Source organism: Artemia franciscana, chromosome 2, assembly GCF_032884065.1.
Source record: "Artemia franciscana chromosome 2, ASM3288406v1, whole genome shotgun sequence".
NCBI classification, from domain to species: Eukaryota; Metazoa; Arthropoda; class Branchiopoda; order Anostraca; family Artemiidae; genus Artemia; species Artemia franciscana.
In genome coordinates this window covers 9,293,851-9,316,972 of record NC_088864.1, presented here as the reverse complement: position 1 = coordinate 9,316,972, position 23,122 = coordinate 9,293,851, and the positions used below count along the sequence as shown (strand labels likewise).

The 23,122-nt window shown below is 36.1% G+C and overlaps 1 protein-coding gene across 3 annotated transcripts in view; it reads right to left on the bottom strand.

Annotated features, from left to right (window-relative positions):
* LOC136037098 (protein dopey-1-like) overlaps window positions 1–23,122 on the bottom strand; it is a 109,813-nt gene that overhangs the window by 66,141 nt on the left and 20,550 nt on the right. For all 3 annotated transcript variants that reach the window (XM_065719556.1, XM_065719565.1, XM_065719575.1), the window contains exons 5-10: window positions 19,799–19,988; window positions 15,061–15,236; window positions 11,192–11,300; window positions 8,036–8,160; window positions 6,337–7,238; window positions 2,058–2,284 (exon numbers count right to left, since the gene is read on the bottom strand). In XM_065719556.1, the coding sequence (XP_065575628.1) occupies window positions 2,058–2,284; window positions 6,337–7,238; window positions 8,036–8,160; window positions 11,192–11,300; window positions 15,061–15,236; window positions 19,799–19,988 (1,729 nt within the window). The remainder of the gene's footprint in view (window positions 1–2,057; window positions 2,285–6,336; window positions 7,239–8,035; window positions 8,161–11,191; window positions 11,301–15,060; window positions 15,237–19,798; window positions 19,989–23,122) is intronic.

Here is a 23,122-nt window from a genome sequence, read left to right as displayed (position 1 = left end):
CTGTCTCAGAAATAATCAAAAACAGATCAGGAAAAATCATTAGTTGTCAGAAGGAACGTTCAGCAAGATGGAAGGATCACTTTCAGCTCCTCCTGAACCCATCCCCTTCATCTACTCATGATGCCTTCCCACCTTCCGTCTCTAAAGAGCCTTATGATATCGAGCTGGATACACCGACCAGAGCCGAAATACTAAAAGCGATCAAAACCCTAAAAAACCACAAAGCCCCAGGTGAAGACGGCCTCCCCCCGGAACTATACAAACAATGCCCTGAGGTCACTGCTGAACAGCTCCATGGCATTCTCGACGAAGTGTGGAGGACCAACACTTTTCCAAAAGACTGGAAGACATAAGTCATCCTCCCTTTCTATAAGAAAGGAGACAAAACCGAATGCAAAAATTACCGCGGAATAAGTCTCATAGACATTGCCGTCAAAATATTCGGGATCATACTCTTGAACCGCTTTAAATGGGCAAGGGAGGAAAGAACTCGAGGAAATCAAGCCGGCTTTCGACCAGGTAGAGGGTGTACTGATAATATCTTCGCCTTTCGCCTCATTATCCAGCAGTTTGAAAGATACAACCTACCCCTGATCTTGATGTTCCTGGACTTCATTGCTGCCTTCGACTCTGTCACTCGCCAGAAACTTTGGAAGATCCTGGAGAATGACGGAATGCCGCTGAAGTTTGTTGAACTGATGAAGGCATACTATGACGCTTCAGTGAGCCGAGTTAGAATCTATGGCGAAGAAACTGAAGAATTTCTGGTTGAGTTCGGAGTAAAAAAAGGATGTGTCCTCTCTCCGACTCTGTTCAATTATTGCATCGATTGGGTGCTTGAAAATGCTCTATCGTCTTATCCAGGAGCGCAGGTTGGACAGAATCTCTCGCTGACTGACCTCGATTATGCGGATGATGTTGGCCTCCTGTCAGACCCTGTAGAAGCCCAAAACATGCTTGACAGCGTTGTGGCCTGGGCAGATCTGATCGGCTTGAAAGTCAGCACAGAGAAAACGAAATTCATGGCTATTAACCACGACACAGGACCATTCCCACTAACTATCAACCAAGTTCAGCTGGAAAAAGTCAACCGTTTCACATACCTAGGCTCCCAGCTTTGTACTGACGGATCTTCCGACGCTGATATCCAACAGAGAATACAGAAAGCGCAGACAGTCTTTGCCTCTCTTCGGAAACCCTTATGGAATCGCCGTGAAATCAGTGTCCAAACGAAAGTTCGAATTTACATGGCACTAGTCCGCACCGTTCTCCTTTACGGGTGCGAAACATGGTCGGCAAAACTACAACAAGAGAATACACTTAAGGTGTTTGAGCATACTTGTCTACGAAGAATTGTCAGAGTACAGCTACGTGACCGTATCTCCAACGTGAATATACGTCGAATGTGCAATATTCAGAGAGATGTTGTGCTCACTATTAAAGAACGCCGTTTGAAATGGTTGGGCCATGTATTGCGGAAACCGCCAGAGTACCTGCCTCGCCAAATACTTCTAGTTGAGCCTATTAGCTACTGGAAGAAACGCCAAGGAGGACAGAGGAAGAACTGGTGGAACCTGGCCAAGTCAGACCTTGAACCAATAGGGGGTTTCAGAAAATTTGGTCACAGATGGTCAACACAGTGGCTCGCCTTTGCAGAGCAGCTGGCACAAGATCGATCAACATGGTCCAAGAAGGTCTCTAAGATCATCGATGCCGGGCGAGGTGGAAACGCCTGATTCCCGCCACAAGTACAAGTAAGTACAAGTAAGTATATTAAACCCAGAAGCTAAAACAAAAGGCGGAGCAGGAATAATTTTAAGACTGAAACAAAGGTATAGATAGTAGAACTTCCATCGTTGATGATTATATTCATGCAAGTAATGAAAAAAGAAAATAAAATCCCTCTCCCCCCAGATCCATAAAAGGATTCTTATTCTCTTGAAACCTCCCAAAAAATATTTAAAATATCTGGAGATCCTAAAATTAGGCTTAAAGGGAGGCTTTTTTAAAGCATCAATTGTAGAAAATAAACCAAGATTTTGTGTTGCTACATTTACCTTATATATCCAGGTTTTTGTTGATAAAAATAAGTATTCCTTAATCGAAATCATCGGCAACTCAGTTGAATAGTCATGATGTAAACTCAATTCCTGACAAGTTCGAGTCAATCGTAAAAATTTCAATAGTAGATCTATCGAACAAATTTGAACTGGATTCGACGAAACTGATAGCCTTAATAGGTCCTGTAGCCATAACGGTAACTCTGATATATTCAAGACATTCGCTATAAAAGAGAAAAAGGGTAGAATTATAGCTTCAATTTGCAACATTTGCAACAGTATGTGGTCTATAAAACTACTAGTACTAACAACTCACTGCTACACCAAGCTGCCCAAAGATAACAATGCCACACACGCGCCTCCTCCATTCCAACCTATTTAAAGCCTCTCTCTCTAAACCCTACCAGGAAGTTCCCATTTATCTTAAATCTTTCCCTAACACATCCTCCCACCCCATTCGAGGACGAACTGCTTTTCGGTTGGATAAAAAGGACAATATTTGGTACTCTATCATCTTTCATCCCAAGAACATGTCCTAGCCATCTCAACCTTTCTTTTATTATAGACCTAGAAAGTGGATTGGACTAATTTTTTCGTACAGCTGACCGTTAGAGATACGGTCAGTTGAATACCCAAACCAATCCGTAGGCAATTTCTCTGGAAAACATTTAGCAAATCCTCTTTTCTTTTTCATAGCGCCCATGCTTCAGAGCCATACTTGACCACAATCATCACTGTAGCCTCAAATATTCTAATTTTGGTTCGCAGACTTATACTTCTATTCTTCCAAAATTTTTTTTGAGCGCGAAAAAACAGCCTGGTCTTAGGTATTATACTTTTAACATCTTCACTGCACCAACCATTTCGACTAATAATACAACATAGGTTAGTGAAGCTGTCGAGTTGATCGATCTTCTCGTTGCCCAACATCACCTCTTTACTTCACTTATTCCTGGTCTTAGCGAATTAATCTTCTTTACATTAATTTTCAAACCTATTTTTGTACCCTGAACTCACATAACCTCCAGAAATTCAATCATTTTGCCTACATTTTCATCTAGGATATTTAAATGAGTAGAATAATCTAAGTCAAGGAGATATTTAATTCCCCAATTGAGTCCGTGTTTTCCCACTGCCTTTGCTATGCTCATTAGGACGAAGTTCATGAAAATGATTCATATAAATGTGGATGGAACGTAACCCTGCTTAACACCTAATTGAATACGAAACCAGCTACTAACCTCTTTCCCGAACTTAACCGCAGTGCTGTTATTCTCATGCATAGCACTAATTCGCTATAATATATTTATCTAGGATCCTATACAACGAAAGTACTTTCGCTAAAGCTCTTCTATCAGTTGAATCAAACACTTGCTCATAATCGATGGAAATGATGAATGAAGGGATTTGATTGCTCAGGCACCTCTCAATTATTAACCTACGAGTGAAAATTTGATCACACTTCCTGTCTCCTTCCTAAAATCCGCTGTTTTTTTTCTTAAAATTTTTATCTACAGCATCTCTAAGTCTAAAAAGTGTCCTTAAGCTAAGTAGTTTGCTTCCTAAACAAACCAAGCTAATGCCTCTATAATTACCACACTCACTCTTATCACTTTTCTTAAAGAACCTTATTAGTTTTTGATCCTTTTAGGGTACTTGTGTATTATTCAGAACACAGTCAACAAAATTATTTTTGTGGTTCAGGTTAGGTTAAACATAGGAACAGAAGGAACAAAAATGTTCCTTCTCGTAAGAGTATAAAGTCATGTTGTGTCCACTGACGCACAGTCTTATTGTGGGCAACAACCCCTTATCCTAGAAAAATTTAATTGCCTCTTTTTCAGTCTTTGGCAAATCCCAAATCTTCATATCAAAATCCATGTTCAGACACTATCTTTTATCGCTATGCTTAGCAAACTATATTGAGTTTTATCTTTGTGGCTATGAAACCAGTTTTTCTCATAAAACGCACCTGCATCGTAGTTTATTTCACGAAAGAACCTAACTTCACTTATTGAGTGTGTTCTGAATATTACACAAGTACCTCTTTTAGTACTGTCACTAATCCTCCCTCACAAAATAAATCTTCCATCATATCCAAAGTTTCACAAACTTTTGCATTCTTCTATATATCTTTTCCTGTAACTCTATCACGGTCTAGCACGTGCTCAAAATGTTCTATCCATCTCTCTTTAACTCTTTCTTATCAGAAACTTTGGCCCTGTTCCCATCTAACTGGGAGAAGTCCAGATTGACTACTCCCTTTTTACTATTATGCCATCTGGCTGCATCTTCAAGTTCTTCAGTAAATTAAACCATGACATCCACGTCACACCTCCTTTATTGATGCTTTAGTGCTTCCTCCAAAATCTTTACATTCCTTTTATTTACATGTAATCTATCAGCAAAACAATTCTTGTACAAGCACCTTCTCTTCTCTATTAAACACAAAGCATTTTCAAAAATTTTCTTAGCTGCTTCTCAAACTTTATTTCTAAGACACCATCGACAACTTTACAAAATATTTTTCTACAATTTTGTCCATCCATCTCCTGCATGTTGAAATTTTAGACTCTCAGTTTAGTAATCAACTGTTCCTAGAAAGTTTCTCTCAAATTTTCATCCTGCAGTCTACTACGTCATAGTTTCCCAGGAGGTAGTTACCCTTTCTAAATTTCAGCTTTAGACTAACCCTAGACACTACTAGATGGTGATCTTTACTTTTAACACCAATTACAGCACTACTATTTACCCAAGTATCTTGTACTGATCCTGCCAGTTTCCCATTTACAATAACATAAACAATAAGGTTAGCTGTCTTATGATCATGCGAATACTATGTTAACTTATCGGCCATTTTATGACCAAACACCGTTGCAGCAGTCTGTAACCATGGTTGTGTTTTTTCCTATACCAAATTTATCTAGGTTAGGATACCATCTATCCCTATTTCTACCGACCTGGGCATAAAAATCCCCTAAAAGAAATACAATATTTCTATCTGGACCCTGTATTTTAAATCCCCTAGCTGTAATTAAACTTCATCTGAGTCACTACTGTCTCCATTAATCGGTTCTACGGGGATATATAATATTATGACTGATACCCTGAACTTTTTTATCATTAAATGAGCAACTAGTATTTTATTATGAATGCCTTCCCAACTTAAACAAGACTTAGCAACTTCCTTATTCATCATGAGTCCTAAATCCTGCTGATGCACCTCATCCTTCCTGCCTGAGTAAATAAATTTTATACAACTTAATTTTAAGTTTCCTACCTTTAGGATATGAGTTTCTGAAACTCCCAACAAGTCCAGTTCGGTGGGTATAAATTCATCAGTAAAAATGTCGAAAGGATAATTGTTTCTTAAGGTTGTAATACTCCAAGTTGCAATTTTCATATCCTTTAGATTATTGAAATTATTATGGCCTCAAGAAAAACAATGGTCCCATAACCAGTGAAAGACAGGGACTATAGTATCTTCCTAAGTCTACGCGAAGCACTTAAGCCGCCTTAGAATCGAATAGCAAGAAGTCCCTGGGACCTCCAGTTAAATCGTGTTTTTTTGCAATCCTGACACCATTATGGTCACAACTCGGTTTTCCGCACTTGGCAGTTGTCTTTTTTCAACAAGATTCAAAACCCTGCATGAAAATCTAAAGCCTATTACCTCAGACTCATTATATATTCATGCCTACAAATATTATGCTACTACGGGGAGGTAACTCATAACAGATAACTTAGCTCTGAAGAGGTTTTTTCAGCTCTAAAAAGCCCACCAGAACAAAAAACAGAAGATTTTATCCATTAATCAGAACAGTGCAAAAAGGCTATAATTTCCTCGAGGGCCATAACTCTTCAAGGTCATCCTACAGTACTATTAGCAGTCACGGCCTTGACCAGGAAAACTTGTGAAAGGTCCATCCTGAGGCCACTATAAGGCTACGCAAACAGGATTTCCCCTTCAGAGATAGGAACAATTCTTTCAAATTATGAAGCTTTAGGGCAGTATCACATTTTCATCAGTGTTACCACGTTGAAGTGGGAAAATACATACATAAAATTAAATCGTTAAGTTTGACAAAGCTTTTTGTTCATAAAAGCTCCAAAATTAGAATCTACTAATTTCCAAAGACATCTTAAGAGTTGTCTTTAACAACACTACCTTTCATATAAAAAATAACCGACAAAAATTCCACTGAACATAATTTAGTTAAGTTTTTCGTTGATAATTGATATTAAAAAGAATAAAATAAATAAATAACCTACTTACACTTAGCAGATTTCCAGGACCTTTCTCCCTCAGCTGTCACTGGAAAAAGTTGATAATTCGCTAGTTTCAACAATAGTTCGCAAATTGTTTTATAGGAAGAAACACAAGCTTCACATTCCTCGGACCCAAAACTGTTAAAAGCCAGAGCATGGCTACTTAATTCCAAATCTTTGGTTAACACACTCTCTTTTTTAGCATTCAATAATTTTTTTCCTTCCAAATTTTTTACATTACAATCTTTAGTCCTAGAGCTCTTTGAATCACATAACGGACGAGTGACAACACTGGCCAACAAAATATCTGTTTCATCGGGACCATCAGTCTTTTCAAGCGCATCAAGGGACTGCCTTTCATTTATCATCCTGGCATCAATAAAAGCTGAGTAAAGTTTAGCAGCAATCTTTCGAAATTCGCTCAATTTCGGAATCTTCCCATCATTGCTAGACTGAACTAGTTCCTCTTCACCATCAGCCACCGTCACTAACTTTCCCGAGGATCTTTCCATTTTTTCAAATATCTTAAAACATAGTTTTACACTACTATCAATCTCCTGGAAGGTAATGACTGAGTTATAATCAGTAATAGATCTCAGTATTTCTGCACAGCATCTAGGCAAATGGGAATTTAGAGTCTCCTTTTCAAGTTCAACGGAATATAGTAATGCTTCAGTAAGGATACACATTTCTTGGATGCTCACTTTATCTTCACCTGTGTATTTCACCTTTTCTACAGTGCTGTCTGAATGACTGCCTTTCTCCTCACAAATCTCTTTAAATTTATCAGCAATAAATGACCACACATAGTGAGGCTCTAGAAAATGAAATAGAAGTGAGACTGTACGTAGAAATTCTTGTATTTTTTCCTCTGTTTCATCACTTAGAGCTGTTGCATAGTGTATAGACCTAAAAAACAGATATCAAGTTGTAAATAAGAAAAATTATATGTAGTGAATAGTAAAGTTATAAACAGCAATAAAAGAGTTAAAGTTAATTTTAGAGCAATAGAAATCAGAAAAAAAGGAACCAGAATATTTGAATGATGATCTACCCTTACATGATTGTCTACTATCAAGAGCTGAGATCAAAACCAAACACCATAAGTTAAGTACAGCCAAGGTTTATGATTAGTAAGTATACAGGGGCAAAAATACGAATTAGTGTAAAATCACGTACAGGAGAATTATGTTTAGTGAAAATATAAGTATACAATGAATGATAGAATAAAAAGCCGAAATAAAGCAAATAAATGACTAGATATTATAACAGACGAAGGATCAAAGAGATAACATTAATATATCAGGTCAATTGGCTAAATCCCATGACAAGCTAACACTTACTACTACTACTACTACTACTAACAACTCACAACTCGCTTAACAATGTATTACCTGGAGCTGACCTAGTATTCCACTATAGCCTCCTGTAATCCTTTCAAGTCACTTAGTCTCTGGTCACTTGATATTTTCGGTCACTCGCAACAACCCCTCAAGGTCGAAGTGTGCTCCTCCCCCACCCCCAAAAAGTTAAACTCGTAAATACTCAATTACTGAAAAGGTGGGCATCATCTATGTTTTCACCTTCCTGAGAGGCAGACGGGAAAAGATACCCCAAGATTTTCTTAAATAACCTTAAATTTGCATTGCTTTTCAAAGAGCGGGAAAGCACAAAGTAAATATGAAGGCAGAAAAAACCTTTCTCACCTTAAGATATCCACAAGGATTAGGTCAATAATTTCTGGTCCAATTTCAGGCTTTTCTAAAAGAGATAAAAGAATACGATATTGCTTCACATCCACTGGGGCTTGTTTTATATTCATTTTTATAGCCTGAAAAAAAAAAACATGAGCAAACAGAACATGCAGTGAAATCAAAAATTCTCTAAACCATTTTTATATTAGCAGTAAAATATTACAAGAAAGTGAGAAAAGGTATTTAATAAAACAGTCTGGAAGTAAAATCTCAATATTTTTAGATCAGCAACCTAGTAGTAATGAGATACAGAAAATGAGATACAGAAGTGAGCTAAGAAAGTGAGACAAGACAGTAAAAGAAGCGAAAAGAGTGATGAAAGTAAGTGTAAGGAAGCGAAAGAAGAGAGCTATGGCTGAAACCTATAGAAGGAAACCATAGAAGGAATAATATAGAAGAAATGAGCAATAGAAGTGACAGAAGAGACAGCTGAAAAAACAGCTGAGTTATAAAATGATTTATAACTTGAGAGTGGAACTAGAGGGTAATCCTCAAACTGTTTGACAAAAAAAAATAGTCTGCTTGATAGAGCAATGGAGTATCCATCACTCCTTCCCTAGCCAAGTCAAAATTACAATCACGCTAAAAAAAAGTCCTAAAAATCCTGAGTCTTCATATCACGAATGAGTAAGGCCAAAAAAACTTTAGTTTCCAGATCAAACAATGGTCTTCAAGTATCGGAATAGGCCTTATTCAAACGGAAATTCGAGCTTCTACGATCCTTTAGAGTGAAAAAGAAAGAAGAAGTCGTGCTTAACAGAGACTATTGTTCTTTCAAACATACTTTGTATTAGTAGTATAATAATGTCATCTTTCAAAAGTGAGTAGATGTATTTTGTAATAAATTCTCAAGATACCTGAAGTAGTCAAAGAGGTATAGAAAATGATTGAACATGGGTGGAAGTAATGAAGACCCAGGGTTTTTTTCAAAATTGAAAAAAGTTTGGAAGAATAGCAAGATAAGCCAGCGAACTAAAATTAGAATATTGGAAGCTACGGTGATGAAAGTGGTCAAATATGGTTCTGAAACATATGCACACCGAAAAACGGACGAAGATTTGCTAGATGTTTTACAGAGAAATTGCCTACGAATTGTTTTGGATATCTGACTGACTGACCGTATTTAAACAGTAGACTATACGACAAATGTGATTCAATCCCGCTTTTGTGCCCGCATTTGCGGATAAAATACGACAGATTGCCGAAGATTGTCCTTTTCGGCCAACAGTCTAGGACTAAACAGAGAGCAGGTCGTCCGAGGTTTGAGTGGGAGGATGTCGTAAAGAAATACTTAACGTAAATGGAAACTTTCTGGGAGGGTGTAAAGAGGGAGGCTTTGGATAGATTAGGATGGAGAAGCTTGCGTAGCTGTGTTGGCGGCTTGGTGCTCTGGTGAGTTGTTGTTAGAAGTGGTGGTGGTAATAACATTTAGCAGCAACTATATGCAAGTGGCAACAAAGAGCTTAGAAAGCTGTAGCTTTTCCTTGAAGGTGTAATTGTCTTAGCGAGTAAACCGATTGTTTGGCTTATTTATTTTCATCGTTGCTTGTAATATTACTGACGAGAGATGGAACTACCGACTACCGACTATATTATTTTGAAAACAAACAAAAGAAAAATCTTAGAAAATCGTGGTTTCCTGGCATGATTAGACCTGGAATTTGTCAAAAAGGGGCAAAAAATATTTTTATTTTGATGGTCATGGTACTTTAGCCAAATTATTAACAAAATACAATCTTTAATAAAAAAAAAAGAAAAATATAATACAAATAAAATGAAATATAATATGAAATCAATATATAATAAATAAATATAATATAATAGATACATATTTAAGTAATAAAATAATATAAGAATAAAAGATAAGAAAAATAAAAATAAATAAATATTATATGAATAAAAAAATAAAAAAATAAAATCATTTGAGAAAAAAATAAATCCCAAGACAAATCTAAGAAAATTGTGGTTTCCCGGCATGAATGGACCTAAAATTGGTCAAGAGGGCAAAAAAAAACCATCTTACTTCGACGTCCTTGGCAATTTCCTTTAGCTGCATAGAATTCATCAGAATAAAACTGAGCATGTTTCCATCTTTTTATTCATCTGTTTCCACCTTAAAATATCACTACCAGTAATGCTATTAGTTTTTAATTCCTATTAAATCTATGTCGAAATGCCAAAGGTCCCCTTTATCATTTTTTGGCTTTTATCACTCCATACTTCTTGGTCCAGGTACATCAAAGCTTCGTCCCAGTCTCAACTGAAGGCACAAATAATACGAAAGGATCACAGTTTTTTCTACCTTTGACACATCTTGTCCTGTCATTAAAGATGGTCTTATTCATAATTATTACTTTTTTCCATTTTTGGGTACTTGGTGCTTTTTTTCCTAACTTGAAAGTGTAAATGTGGCGTTTTGACTGTAATAGACACTTTTCTGTATAAAATATTTTTTATGTTCCTGTAGCTATTCGAATCGTCTAAATCGCGTAGCATAAACTCTCGACTGGTTTGGAACTAGCCACTGTCAAACAAAACGCATCTAAAGGATAACTCAGCTACAACTGCACACATCTAAACCTTCTACATATCTATTGGAAAAGAGAATCTTCTGGAGAAAAGGTAGTTTTTTATTCTTTAATTGAAGCTCTTTAGTCAGGTGCCGATCATACAATTTATATCTATAAACTATTAAATTTATAAATAAAAATTATATTATTTATTCCACGTAATCATATCATTGCTCAGGATCTCCCGGGGAAAAACCTAATTTTTTTCACATGCTGACCAACGGTCTTCGTTGCGCAGGTACCAATCTCCTGATTCGATGCCTTCTGCCGGGAGTGAAATATGTGGTTGGGGGCAAATCATCCAACAATTTCCATGTTTTCCCCCAGATTGCCCATTTAGACCCCTGCCCCCACCATGACCCCTGACCACACCATTGACCCCTATTCCAAACCGAAAATCCAGCGACACCAGGATTCGAGCCCTTGTCCTCCCGGAGAATTTAAAAAAAATATATTCTTAGCCCTACAAAAAATTAAACAAAAAAAAAAAAACCACGTAAAAATTATAAAGTAGAAACAACAAGGAATTATCACTTACCCTGACAAGAACTGATTTAGAATGCTGCTCAAAGAATTCAATCTGTTCTTTACCATCCACTGTCATCATTTGATTTGGGTCTTGTCCTAGAAGCCAAGCGTATAAACGCCTGAAATACATAATTCCTGCAAGTGAATCATAGACAAGGGGGTAGAATCTGTCCACCCTCCATATCTATCTGAATAGCCTCTCGCTAATCATTTGACAATTTGGGGTTCAAACATGTACTTTTTGGGGCTTTCAATCATTCCCCATGAAAAAATTATCGGGCAATCATTAAAAAATGGATGCGAATGCAATCAAACAGTTCGTGGTAACGAACTGTAGTAAGGAGCGACCCGGCTCAATAGTAAACGAAACTCTAAAAAACGGAATTTCATTCCTAAAAGACATATCAAAAGAATCGAATTTTTATGCTGATTTCAAATATATAAGTTTTATTGAATTTAGTCTTTGTCATCAAAAGTTACGAGCCTGAGAAAGTTTGCATTATTTTGGAAAATAGGGGAAAACACCCCTAAAAGTCATAGGATCATAACGAAAATCACACCATCGCATTCAGCGTATCAGAGACTCCTAAAGAAAAAATTTCAAGGTCCAATCTACAAAAATGTGGGATTACGTATTTTTTGCCAGAAGACTAATCACGGGTGCGTGTTTATTTGTTTGTTTTTTTTTCCAGGGGTCATCGTATCGACCAAGTGGTCCTAGAGTATTGCAAGAGGGTTCATGCTAATGGAAATGAAAAGTTCTAGTGCCCTTTTTAAGTGACCAAAAAAAATGGAGGGCACCTAGGCCCCTTCCCACGCTCATTTTTTCCCAAAGTCAACGGATCAAAATTTTGAGATAGCCATTTTGTTCCGCATAGTCGAAAACCATAATAACTATGCATTTAGGGATGACTTACCCCCCCCCCCAGAGTCCCTGGGGGAGGGGCTGCAAGTTACTAACTTTGACCAATGTTTACATACAGTAATGGTTATTGGGAAGTGTACCGACGTTTTCAGGGGGATTTTTTGTTTGGGTGTGGGGTTCAGGGGAGGGGGGCTATATTGGAGGATCTTTCCTTGGAGGAATATTTCATGGGGGAAGAGAAATTCAATGAAAAGGGCGCAGGATTTTCTAGCATTACTATTAAAAAAAAATGAAAATATAGACATGAAAAAGTTTTTTCAATTGAAAGTCAGGAGAAGCATTAAAACTTAAAACGAACAGAGATTATTAAGCATATATAGGGTCCTAAAAATACTTTAGCATAAAGAGCGAGGTATTTAGAAGGAGATAAATATTTCGCTCTTATGCTAAATTATTTTGAGTAATTCCAACTATTTATTCTGCGGCCTTTCTGATTCAGGGGTCATTCTTAAAGAATTGGGACAAAACTTAAGATTTAGTGTGAAGAGCGAGGTATTAACGAGGGGACAAACCCCCTCATATATATAATCAAAAATGTAAGAATATCAAAGTTTGTTACGTAAGTTAATTCTTAAGTTACCTATATTTTTTTCCTAATAAAAACGTTCGTTAAAAATTAAAAGTTCTAGTTGCCTTTATAAGTAACTGAAAAATTGGAGGGCAACTAGGCCTCCTTCCCCACCCCTTATTTCTCAAAATCGTCTGATCAAAACTAAGAGAAAACCATTTAGCCAAAAAAAAGAATTAATAGCAAATTTCATTTTAATTATTTATGTACGGAGAGCCAAAATCAGACATGCATTAATTCAAAAACTTTCAGATATTAAATAAAAAACAAGTTTTTTGAAATGAAAGTAAAGAGCGACATTAAAACATAAAACGAACAGAAATTACTCCTTATATGAAAGGGGCTTTTCCTCGACACACCGCTCCTTGCGCTAAAGTTTGATTCTTTCTTGCAACTCTACTTTTTAAAACAATAAAAAACTTTAGCGTAAAGAGCGGGGTGTCGAGGAGGAAAATCCCCTTTCATATAAGGAGTAATTCCTGTTCGTTTTAAGTTTTAATGTCGCTCCTTACTTTCAATTCAAAAAACTTGTTTAATCACAGCCAAAGAAGAGAACAAGCAATTAGCTGCATTGTTTATATTCCTTATTTACGGGCCAATTGTATTACAATGTATGATAATGACAATGACAATGTATTACAAATACGGGCAATTGTTTAAGCAATAACTTGTTTAAACAATTGCAGCACACCAAATCCCCAGTTTTTCACAAATTGAAGGAAGATTGCGAAGTTATACATAAATATATAGGAGGGAAACACCTGATCTGAGACTGGTTGAGATTAAGTTTAACTCGCTGCATTCTGAGGGGGGGGGAGGTGGTGGTGGTGGTGGAAATCTTACACTACCACAAAAGTTCTGGCCAATAAAAAGAGAGTTCTTTATTTTAGGCCTTATTGGAACAATATATATGGAAAGACATCTCTCTCTGTGATTCCTAAAACCACAGTCATAGGAGTATAAGTGCTTGAATTACATAACATTTATTAAATGAAATCAGATACGCAATCTAAATTATTATGACAGATTTCACAAAAAACATTGTTTTGCCCATATATATAGCCAAAAGACGGAGGAGATACGAAGTTATATAACAAAGGTCAAAAACAGAAAAGTGCCTTCAAAACGGGATTCAAATTTAGCTTTTTTACAGTCTTAATTAGCCAATTAATAAGAAAAAAATGAATCCTAGTCATATAAGTTTTTTGAATGTACAGTATTTTATCGATAATAAAAAAAAAAATATGCAGAGAATAGAAAATAAGAGACAAGCATGTTTTAGACTGCTATTTTCCTTTTTTTCCAGGGATTAATTTACACTAGACTCCAGATATATTGATTGAAGAGTTCTCATTCTGGGACTTGCGGTTTTTAATACGGCACGATCAATCAGGGACATACATTAAACTAACTTCAGTTGAGGGGTGTATGGGTAGGGTCATAGGTTCGTCAAACTCCAAAATATCTTTCTTATTTTAGCGCTTTTTTCTTCATAATCTGGTACAGCAGGAAAATTAACTGGATTATATTTTTGGCAGTGACTTCGTCATATTTAAGGTATTTTCTGTTCACTAGAACTATTAATATCACTCTTATTTTTCCACGAAAACAACAAGAGCTTTACTTAGTTGTTGTTTGTTTTAATATGCTAGTGGCAAACAACTCCGCCAAACGTAGAGCTTAACACGAAACGCACAACCCGTGGGAGCATAAACTTGAGACTGATAAATCCTTGCAAGGGTTTTCAGTACATTTCGGTCAATTTGTGTCGAATTGGCACTTTGCAGCAGAAAGTAGAAGAAATGGCAGACTATTTAGCGACGTTTTTTACAGCGACTAAAAGGGCCTAGAATCTTTATTCTTTAATCTATAGTCTGAACGCGTGTTCTTCCTGTTTTCTCTGAGTGTCAGCTCAATGTCAATCAACGGGAACCTCCTGATTCAAACATCACTTTTGTGGCCTCTGAAATGCCACAAAAGTGAATTTTCAGGGCATTCTTTTCTGCCAAAATCAGGCGAAGGAGTCCTTTAGACAATTTTAAACTTGTTGTGATACCACATCAAGAATTTGAGTGCGTACGTGTAAATATCGATGTTACACAAAAAACCTTATGGAACAATGGTTGAGTTATCACCCTCTCGACACACTTAACAACCCTCGTAATACTTATCATTAACTTTTCCTTTCGAACCAAAGAGAGGGTGGGAAACAAACTGTTCCTTACTTCTGATTGATCTGAAGGCCCTCCCACGAAAATTTTAAAAGTAATAGCATATTTTTCTATAAAACATTTAGTTTAGGTTGTTCACATTCCTATTATCCATTAGATATATAATACATATTGAATATGTCTAACTGAAGCAATTAATGAAAGTGAAAGCTTACCTGTTAAGTGACATATCTCTTTTCAAAAATGCCCAAACGGCTGAAGCCGTAATAAGAGTTGTACTTTCAGGATCTATTGGACATTGTGCAAGCGGTAAGGCTACTACCATAAATTCCAAAGCAGCTCTTTGTACAAGGACGCTAGAATCTTCTAAACAGGAACGCAAGCTATGAACCTAAAATTAGTAAATGATAATAATAAAAAAACTTGCAAATTTCTCTGCTTACTTATCTACAGAATATACCTATAATATAAATATTATCTGAAAATATATTATCTATAATATATCAACTTACATCCGTGCACGCACTTCTTTTACTTTTGCACATAACAGCCTTTGCTTCTAATTTCCTACTTTTGTATCAGACCACTCGTCACATCACTTACGATATTCTGACAGCATAAGATCCTCTGTCAGGCCTGATCTTAACCCTCTGATGTCATCTCAATAGTTCAGAATGCACTTCCAGCTATGGCATGGAGCTGTCAAAACTTTGGCAGCTTCAAGGGTCTAGTGGGTGTGTTTCTGAATGATTGCTAAATCATTGGAGAGTGATTGATTATTTTGGTATTTATAATCCCATTCTCTCATGACTTTTTTTCCTTTTTTTTTATTTGTTAAGAAATTCATCTTTCGAAATTGGTACGATTTTACTCTTAAGTTGATCGTAAGAGAGTATTGCTATTTATTTATACTTTCGAGCTTAAAAAGGGCACTTAAAAGGCCACTAGAACTTTTTATTTCCATTAGAATGAGCCCTCTTGCGACATTCTAGAACCACTTGGTCGATACGATGACCCCTGGGAAAAAACAACAACAAATAAACACGCACCCGTGATATGTCTTCTGGCAAAAAATACGAAATTCCATATTTTTATAGATAGGAGCTTGAAATTTTCGCTATAGGGTTCTCTGAAAAACCAAATGCAAAAATGTGATTTTCGTTAAGATTCTATGACTTTTAGGGGTTTCTTTCCCCTATTTTGAGAAATGAGGCACATTTTCTCAGGCTCGTAACTTTTGATGACAAAGACTAAATTTGATGAAACTTGTATACTTAAATCAGCATGGAAATTCGATTCTTTTGATGTATCTTTTAGGATCAAAATCCCGTTTTTTAGAGTTTTGTTTACTATTGAGCCGGGTCACTCCTTACTACAGTTCGTTACCATGAACTGTTTGATAGTTTTATATTCTTTTTTTTCTTTTTTTTTTTTTTTGTCTATAGAGCCCCATATCGTCTGATTTGAGTTGAACATGTGATAAATGGCATCTGGTCTCTCCTTTTTGATGGTTTTACTTATTTTTATCTTTCTTGCCTCTTTTCCCATTTTTCGAGCGATGGAGTATTTCAAGCAAAGCCCATTGAAAGAAACTTGAACATTGATTTCTATATGTTGTATTTTTTGTTATTTTTATTGTATTTTCCGTTTTTTAGATTGTATTTTCTGCTTATGGGGTTTCTTTTTCCTTTCCTCTTTCTCTGTTTTTCAAGCCATGGAGCCAGAAGTTGGAACCGTATTTTATTCTAATATACCCTTTTAAGAACTATATTAAGCAAACCCGACTATTCTATTTTAGATGTTGTACATTTTTATTTCAGTATATTAATGGAAAAAAAGTTAATAAACAGCAGTTAATACCCGTTTACTAAAGTTAATACCCGTAACAGTAGGTCTGCTGCAAAGAATACTATGCGCAAAAATAAGGCTTAATAGCAAGTCAGAGAAAAAGCTTGTCTACCTAACTTTATATTTCAAGCGATGATACTAGATCCTCTTAAAAGCCAATTTTACTAGTTTCCAAGCCTCTAGTGGTTCGAAGCCACTTGGCTTGAATTTCAAAGTTTTTGTCGATAAAATACGAATTATGCACAAGAATAGCCCCTTTACACATTTCCGCTCGTACTTTATTAAGGGGAACAAGTTCATCTTTCGAGCATAAAACGTGTGATTGACCGGCCACGGTGAAGATTTAAGGCAAAATATTTTGAAATTAGAAAAGATTGAAGCTTAGAATAGCAGTTTTACTATCCATAAGTTGAGGTGAATCTGGACAATAAAGAAATACATAGTATTAACAGGAAAAAATTGGGAAAAAATCACAGTCGAAACAAGCTTTATATCTCGTCATTTCAATTTCCCGTTTCTGCAATACAGATGTAACGATAAAATCAAAGAAAAACAAACGTCAGACAGCCTTGAATATATATGTATTAGTCCATAATTTTACTAAAAGATTTTTTATGTCATGTTTTCTTGTAATGTTTTCTTTTATTATTATATATTTATTTAGATTTCCGTATGTTTAGGCCGTTTACTAAAAATAGTCCGGTTTTGTCATCTTAAGAAAAGGACGTCACTTATCAGCATAACTATATCCTTTCCCTTAGTTTTTGTCTAATTGAGGTCCCCTTGCTCCTAAGTTTTGATTAGGGTCTAAAATCTAAAAATTGCAATCTTGAACAATGCTCCAGAATTCTTTAATTAGTTTCTTCATGGCCTAAAATCTTAAAGCAGATCAGCCAGAATAAAATTAGAATTTATTCCCCTTGGCCTACTTTACTTTACCCTGAAAGAATTTTCGGTCCATTATGAGGTTTAAAGACATTCTGGTTGTTTGATATAGCCTTCTGTTTGATTTTTTTTTTCTCTCTCTCTGTTTCGCCAGCATACATGACCAATTAGTCGACCGCAGACAAAACAAATTGGGCCTATTTTGGGCCTGATGAAAAAAAATACAGTAGCTATAGCGTTGGTCTTAAATGAGGTTTCTCGGTCTCTGTCTACATTCCTAAAGCCTAAGCCGATTTGAAGAGATGACATTTGTTGATCCAGTTATAGGTGTCATACATCAATACAAAAATTCTTTTAAAAAAAATTTGCTTTCTTTGAGATTTACCTGGTCTAGTGTACATGCCATGTGAGTTATGAGCCTTTCAAAGACAAACAAAATTTGGGCCCATTTTCGGGCGTCACGAACCGGTTGAGCCAAAATTGGTTTGTTTTTGTTTCAAATTTGTTTTCTGAATAGGGGTCCATCTGGCTAAGAAACTTATGAATATAATGTTCAAAGTGATTAGAGAGACGGAAGTTAAGGTTTTTTTGTACCGAAGTATAGAATGATCAAAGATATTCAGAAGTTAAGCAACTGGGCTGAAAAAATGCATTACGAATCCTAGTTGAATGGGAAAAAAAAGTTTTGGGTCCACTGTCGGGTAAACTAAGTTATTTTTTTCAAGTCTGTTTCTTTCCATAGGGGTCCAATTGACCCAACAATCTGTGGATGTAAGTTTCAAACTCTTAAGAAAAATTATCCGTCCTTTTTCTAAAAATTAAGTATTTCGGAGAGAAAAAGATGTTAGCGCTCTTATCCTTTTCCCAAAACATGATATTTGAAGCTCCCCATCCCATGTCAAACAAATAAGGTAGTTTGATAGCCCCAGTAAAATAAATATACATCTTTTCCTAAGATGCAAATCTGAGAACTAAAAGGTTCTTAATAAAAATTTTAGGAAAAATTCCAAGTAGTGACAGCCTTTCGGCTTAGCCACTGTGTGCGGTAGCTACATCAGTCCGCCACTTTCTTATGCATAACCTAACCTTAAATCATCATTTGAAGTGGATCCAAGAATGGTAAAAATTATTTAGATTGATCTCAATGATGAAAGTTTGTTGCCAAATTTGTGATAATTTTGAAAAATAGCCTGAAACCCACAAAATAGTGTCAAAATTAAAGCTGCATCTTTGGAATAATCAGAGCCAAATTTTAAGTAAGAGCGTAATATATGCAATGTGAAAGCTTTTTTTTGGCAAAGAACGTTGGTACCAAGATTCTTCTACTTATGCTAGTTTAAGGATTAGAAAATCATTTTCAAACTTCAAAATTCTTCTTAAAATAAAATTTGCTGTAGATGCTAAATTTTTTGATAAAACTGCAACGTCTGTAATATATGCCTATTAACGTAAGTCTCATTGTCCTATCACAAGCAGGTGGAGAGGAAAAGAAAAAGTCACTCTATAGATATATTAGGAAAATTGCTCAATAACTACTTTACATGCCACTGTTTCCTCCTTGGAATCGTTATTCCGTTGGCCAATAGGGAACATGCAATCGTTTGAACTCTTATTGATGAGCCGCGTTTTACTATCACTGCAAGTTTCCGAGCCGTAGCGTCATTAGAATTTGTTTGATCTCTGTCATAAATTAGGCTTGAATAAAATTGAATATCCACCTTAAGCATACGTGTAAAAATCTAAATACTGTTATAAGCATCTCAACACAGTATTTCTGTGATAATTAGTTTTTACAATGACAAAAACCATCCTTGAATTTCGTTTCTCAGTTTTTTCCTATAAATAAATCTAGTGCGGGAAAGGACGTATATGAAATATTTATTGCTTGTTATTAACTAGCTGAACAGTAACAATATTTAGTGAATTTATTCATAATATTATAACTAAATGATATTAGTGTTATATTATTTGTATTATCAAAGCACCCCAACACCTAGTTGGTGGGGCGCTTCGTGCCCCCCAAGCCCCCCCGCGCGCGTAAGTCGTTACGCGCCATATTAGTTACGCGCCATTGTAGTTGTGTCCCTGTGTCCCACTGTTAATTTAAAAACTGAACTGAGCTGCCTCACGCGATCCACACGGGTAGAGTGCTACATGTGGACCCTCCCTCGCCTCCACGAATATGTCTTTTTTTGGCCAATGTATTTATTGACAACTTACCATAGCTTCCCAGTTATTTCCAACTAAATCAGATTGCTCTTTCAGGGATTTTTGTTTATCAAAATGACTCAGGATGAAATCCAAAGCGGGTCTCCTCACAGAAGGATTTGCTGAAATGGCCTCCCAAACCTTAGAATAAAAATGAAATTCTCCCGTAGCTTCTGCTGCTTTCTCCAAAAACGATTCAATCCTGAAAAAAAAAGATTAAAGCAAAGGTACATGAAGAGTGGCCACAATAAGTAATCAATGGCATCATATGCAGAGATTCATCCTGGACGGCACGGGTAGAATAGCTAAAATCACAAGCGAGGGATTTCCAATTGGAGCCCAGAGGTTGGTTAATGCTTGGCTTAGGACATTTCCCAGTTACAAAAAAGCCATAAGTTCTCCCAACTTAGATGAGCATCTACAGTAATCGAGCAGAAAGCAAGGGAAGCATCACGTGATCTGTCCCCAAGCACATAAAGTACTTCTGGTCAAGGGCTGTATACGAAAGTTTGGTCTTTTGTTGTTTAATCATATGTAGGTCTTTGTGGAGGAAGAAAAGTGTAGTTGGACATTCTTTCCTGGAGATTCACATTTAAAAACCAAAAAAAAAAATCCATAAAACCACATTTTTCAGTAAGCAAGTTTATTGTCAAAATAAAGACAAAAAATGTTCTTTGTACGTTATTTACATTTGGTATTGATGGAATTATTAAGGAATTGCATTTGAAATTAGTATGGTAAATGTACATCAAACTAAAAATGTAACCGGTTAGTTTTCAACACAATAACGTACAGGACACAAAAAAGGAAAAATATAAACCACGAAAATTAACTAAAGCAAACAAATAAAAATTGTTTGTATAATGCACATTAATTGCGTAATACAAATTCAAGTGATGCCATTTTTCAACTGAAGTTGACTTCTACTCATCATCATTTTCGTTATTAGCATTCAGCCAATTGTATAAACTCCAAATATTTACTTTTTTCCATCTTTAAATAACACTACAAAGAAGAAATTACGAAATGGCTGTCTCAATTTAGTCTTCGGTTTTGTGGAATAGAAATTATTTTCCTGTTATATGCACAGTATCCAGAAAAAGGGGTTTTCTGACTATTAGGCAAGGATCACATATTTCAAAACGGTTCCCATATAAAACATTCTTAATTCGTGGAAGTCCGTCTTACCCTATTTAATGCAATAGCCTTGACTAGATAAAGTTCATCATCATCTTTTTGTGTTTTCTTTGCCAGGGGTCATCGTACAGAAAGAATAACCGTAGAAAGATTGGGACAGTCAATCGTAATTTGCCTTTTTTCAATGACTTAAAGGGCAACAAATCCCCCTCACACATCCTTTTTGTCCCAAGACACCGTCGTAGCCCCCAGTCAGATTTAACTAAAAATTTCGTATAGCTATTTCACTCAAGATAGTCAGATAATCCAGAAACGGTAGATCCAGAAACGATGATCCAGAAACGATAATTCAGAAGTACGTCTGAGAGGGGATATAACCTATGCAAATCCAGGGAAAACTGCCTCAGATTATACAAATAGCCCACTCTTTACAGATACAATTTAATAGAAAACGTGGGCATATTACACCCAGTTAAAAAAAAAACTGTGCTGGCCTTAGGCGGCTTGGTGCTGCGGTGAGTTGTCAATAGTACTAGTGTATAACTTGAAGAACGAATTGAGGCCAAAACCCTTCCAAGACTTCCTTCCTTAAATCTTCAAGCCAAAATGCAGGACGGTTTCACCTTTTTGAGCTGGCAAGCAATTTCAATCAAAATAATTTATTAGAGCCACAACCCTTCAATACCTCCCCTCTCTGACTATCGATTTTTTATCAAAATTTAAGCACATGGCACCTTTTTTTTCAACCAAAAGCATGCAAGGATTGGTCCAAGTTAAGTCCTAGGTGAAGAACTTAACATAATGACTACCCAAAGATATGGTACAATTACGAGCTAAATTCTGGATCCGGCGGAAAACAAGGTAAGTTTTGATTCGGTAAACAATGTACTGATCCCTGACTCAATCCAAAAAGAAGCTAAGCCGTGATTCGATGTACAATAGAACAAAATCCAAATTTTGGAATTTCACAAAACTGCTACGAACTGGATCAGTTAGACAATAAGCTAAGTTCTACTAAACCAATCTAAGCCCTGAATCAGAACATAATTCCTGATTGGAGATTTAAATTGCTTAAACATATTTCGATTAGAATTTGAATGGCATATGTTAGTTCTGAAGCAGATAAAGTTAAAGAAAACAAAATCGTGCTCCTACAGGTAACTTGTATTAAAACTATTTGAATTTAAAAAAAAGGATATTAATCAATAGAATGTTCGAAAAAAAAATTCTAAAGAAAAGAAAAAGAAAAATAGACCTAAAACAAGCAGATACAGAGTCAAACAGTTCGTGGTAACGAACTGTAGTAAGGAGCGACCCGGCTCAATAGTAACCAAAAGTCTAAAAAGTGGAATTTTGGTACCAATAGCTACATAAAAGAATCGCATTTTAATGCTGATTTTAAATATATAAGTTTCATCAAGTTTAGTCTTACCCATCAAAAGTTACGAGCCTGAGAAAATTTGCGTTATTTTAGAAAATAGGGGGAAACACCCCCTAAAGTCATAGAATCTTAACGAAAATCACACCATCAGATTCAGCGTATCAGAAAACTCTACTGTATAAGTTTCAAGCTCCTATCTACAAAAATGTGGAATTTTATATTTTTTGCCAAAAGGCAGATCACGGATGCGTGTTTATTTGTTTGTTTTTCTTTTCCCAAGGATCATCGTATCGACCCAGTTGTCCTAGAATGTTGCAAGAGGGCTCATTCTAACGGAAATGAAAAGTTCTAGTGCCCTGTTTAAGTGACCAAAAAAATTTTAGGGCACCTAGGCCCCCTCCAACGTTAATTATTTTCCCAAAGTCAACGGATCAAAATTCTGAGATAGCCATTTTATTCAGCGTAGTCGAAAAACCTTATAACTATGTCTTTGGGGACGACTTACTCCCCCACAGTCCCTGTGGGAAGGGTTACAAGTTCAAAACTTTGACCAGTGCTTACATATAGTAATGGTTATTGGGAAGTGTACAGGCGTTTTCAGGAGGATTTTTTGGTTGAAGGCAGGGGTTGAGAAGAGGGGGGTATGCTGGGGGAACTTTCCATCGAGGAATTCGTCATGGGGGAAGAAATTTTCCATAAAGGGAGCGCAGGATTTACCAGCATTACTTAAAAAAATAACAATGAAAAAGTTTTTTTCAGCTGGAAGTAAGCAGCAGCATTAAAACTTAAAACGAACAGAAATTATTACCCATATGAGG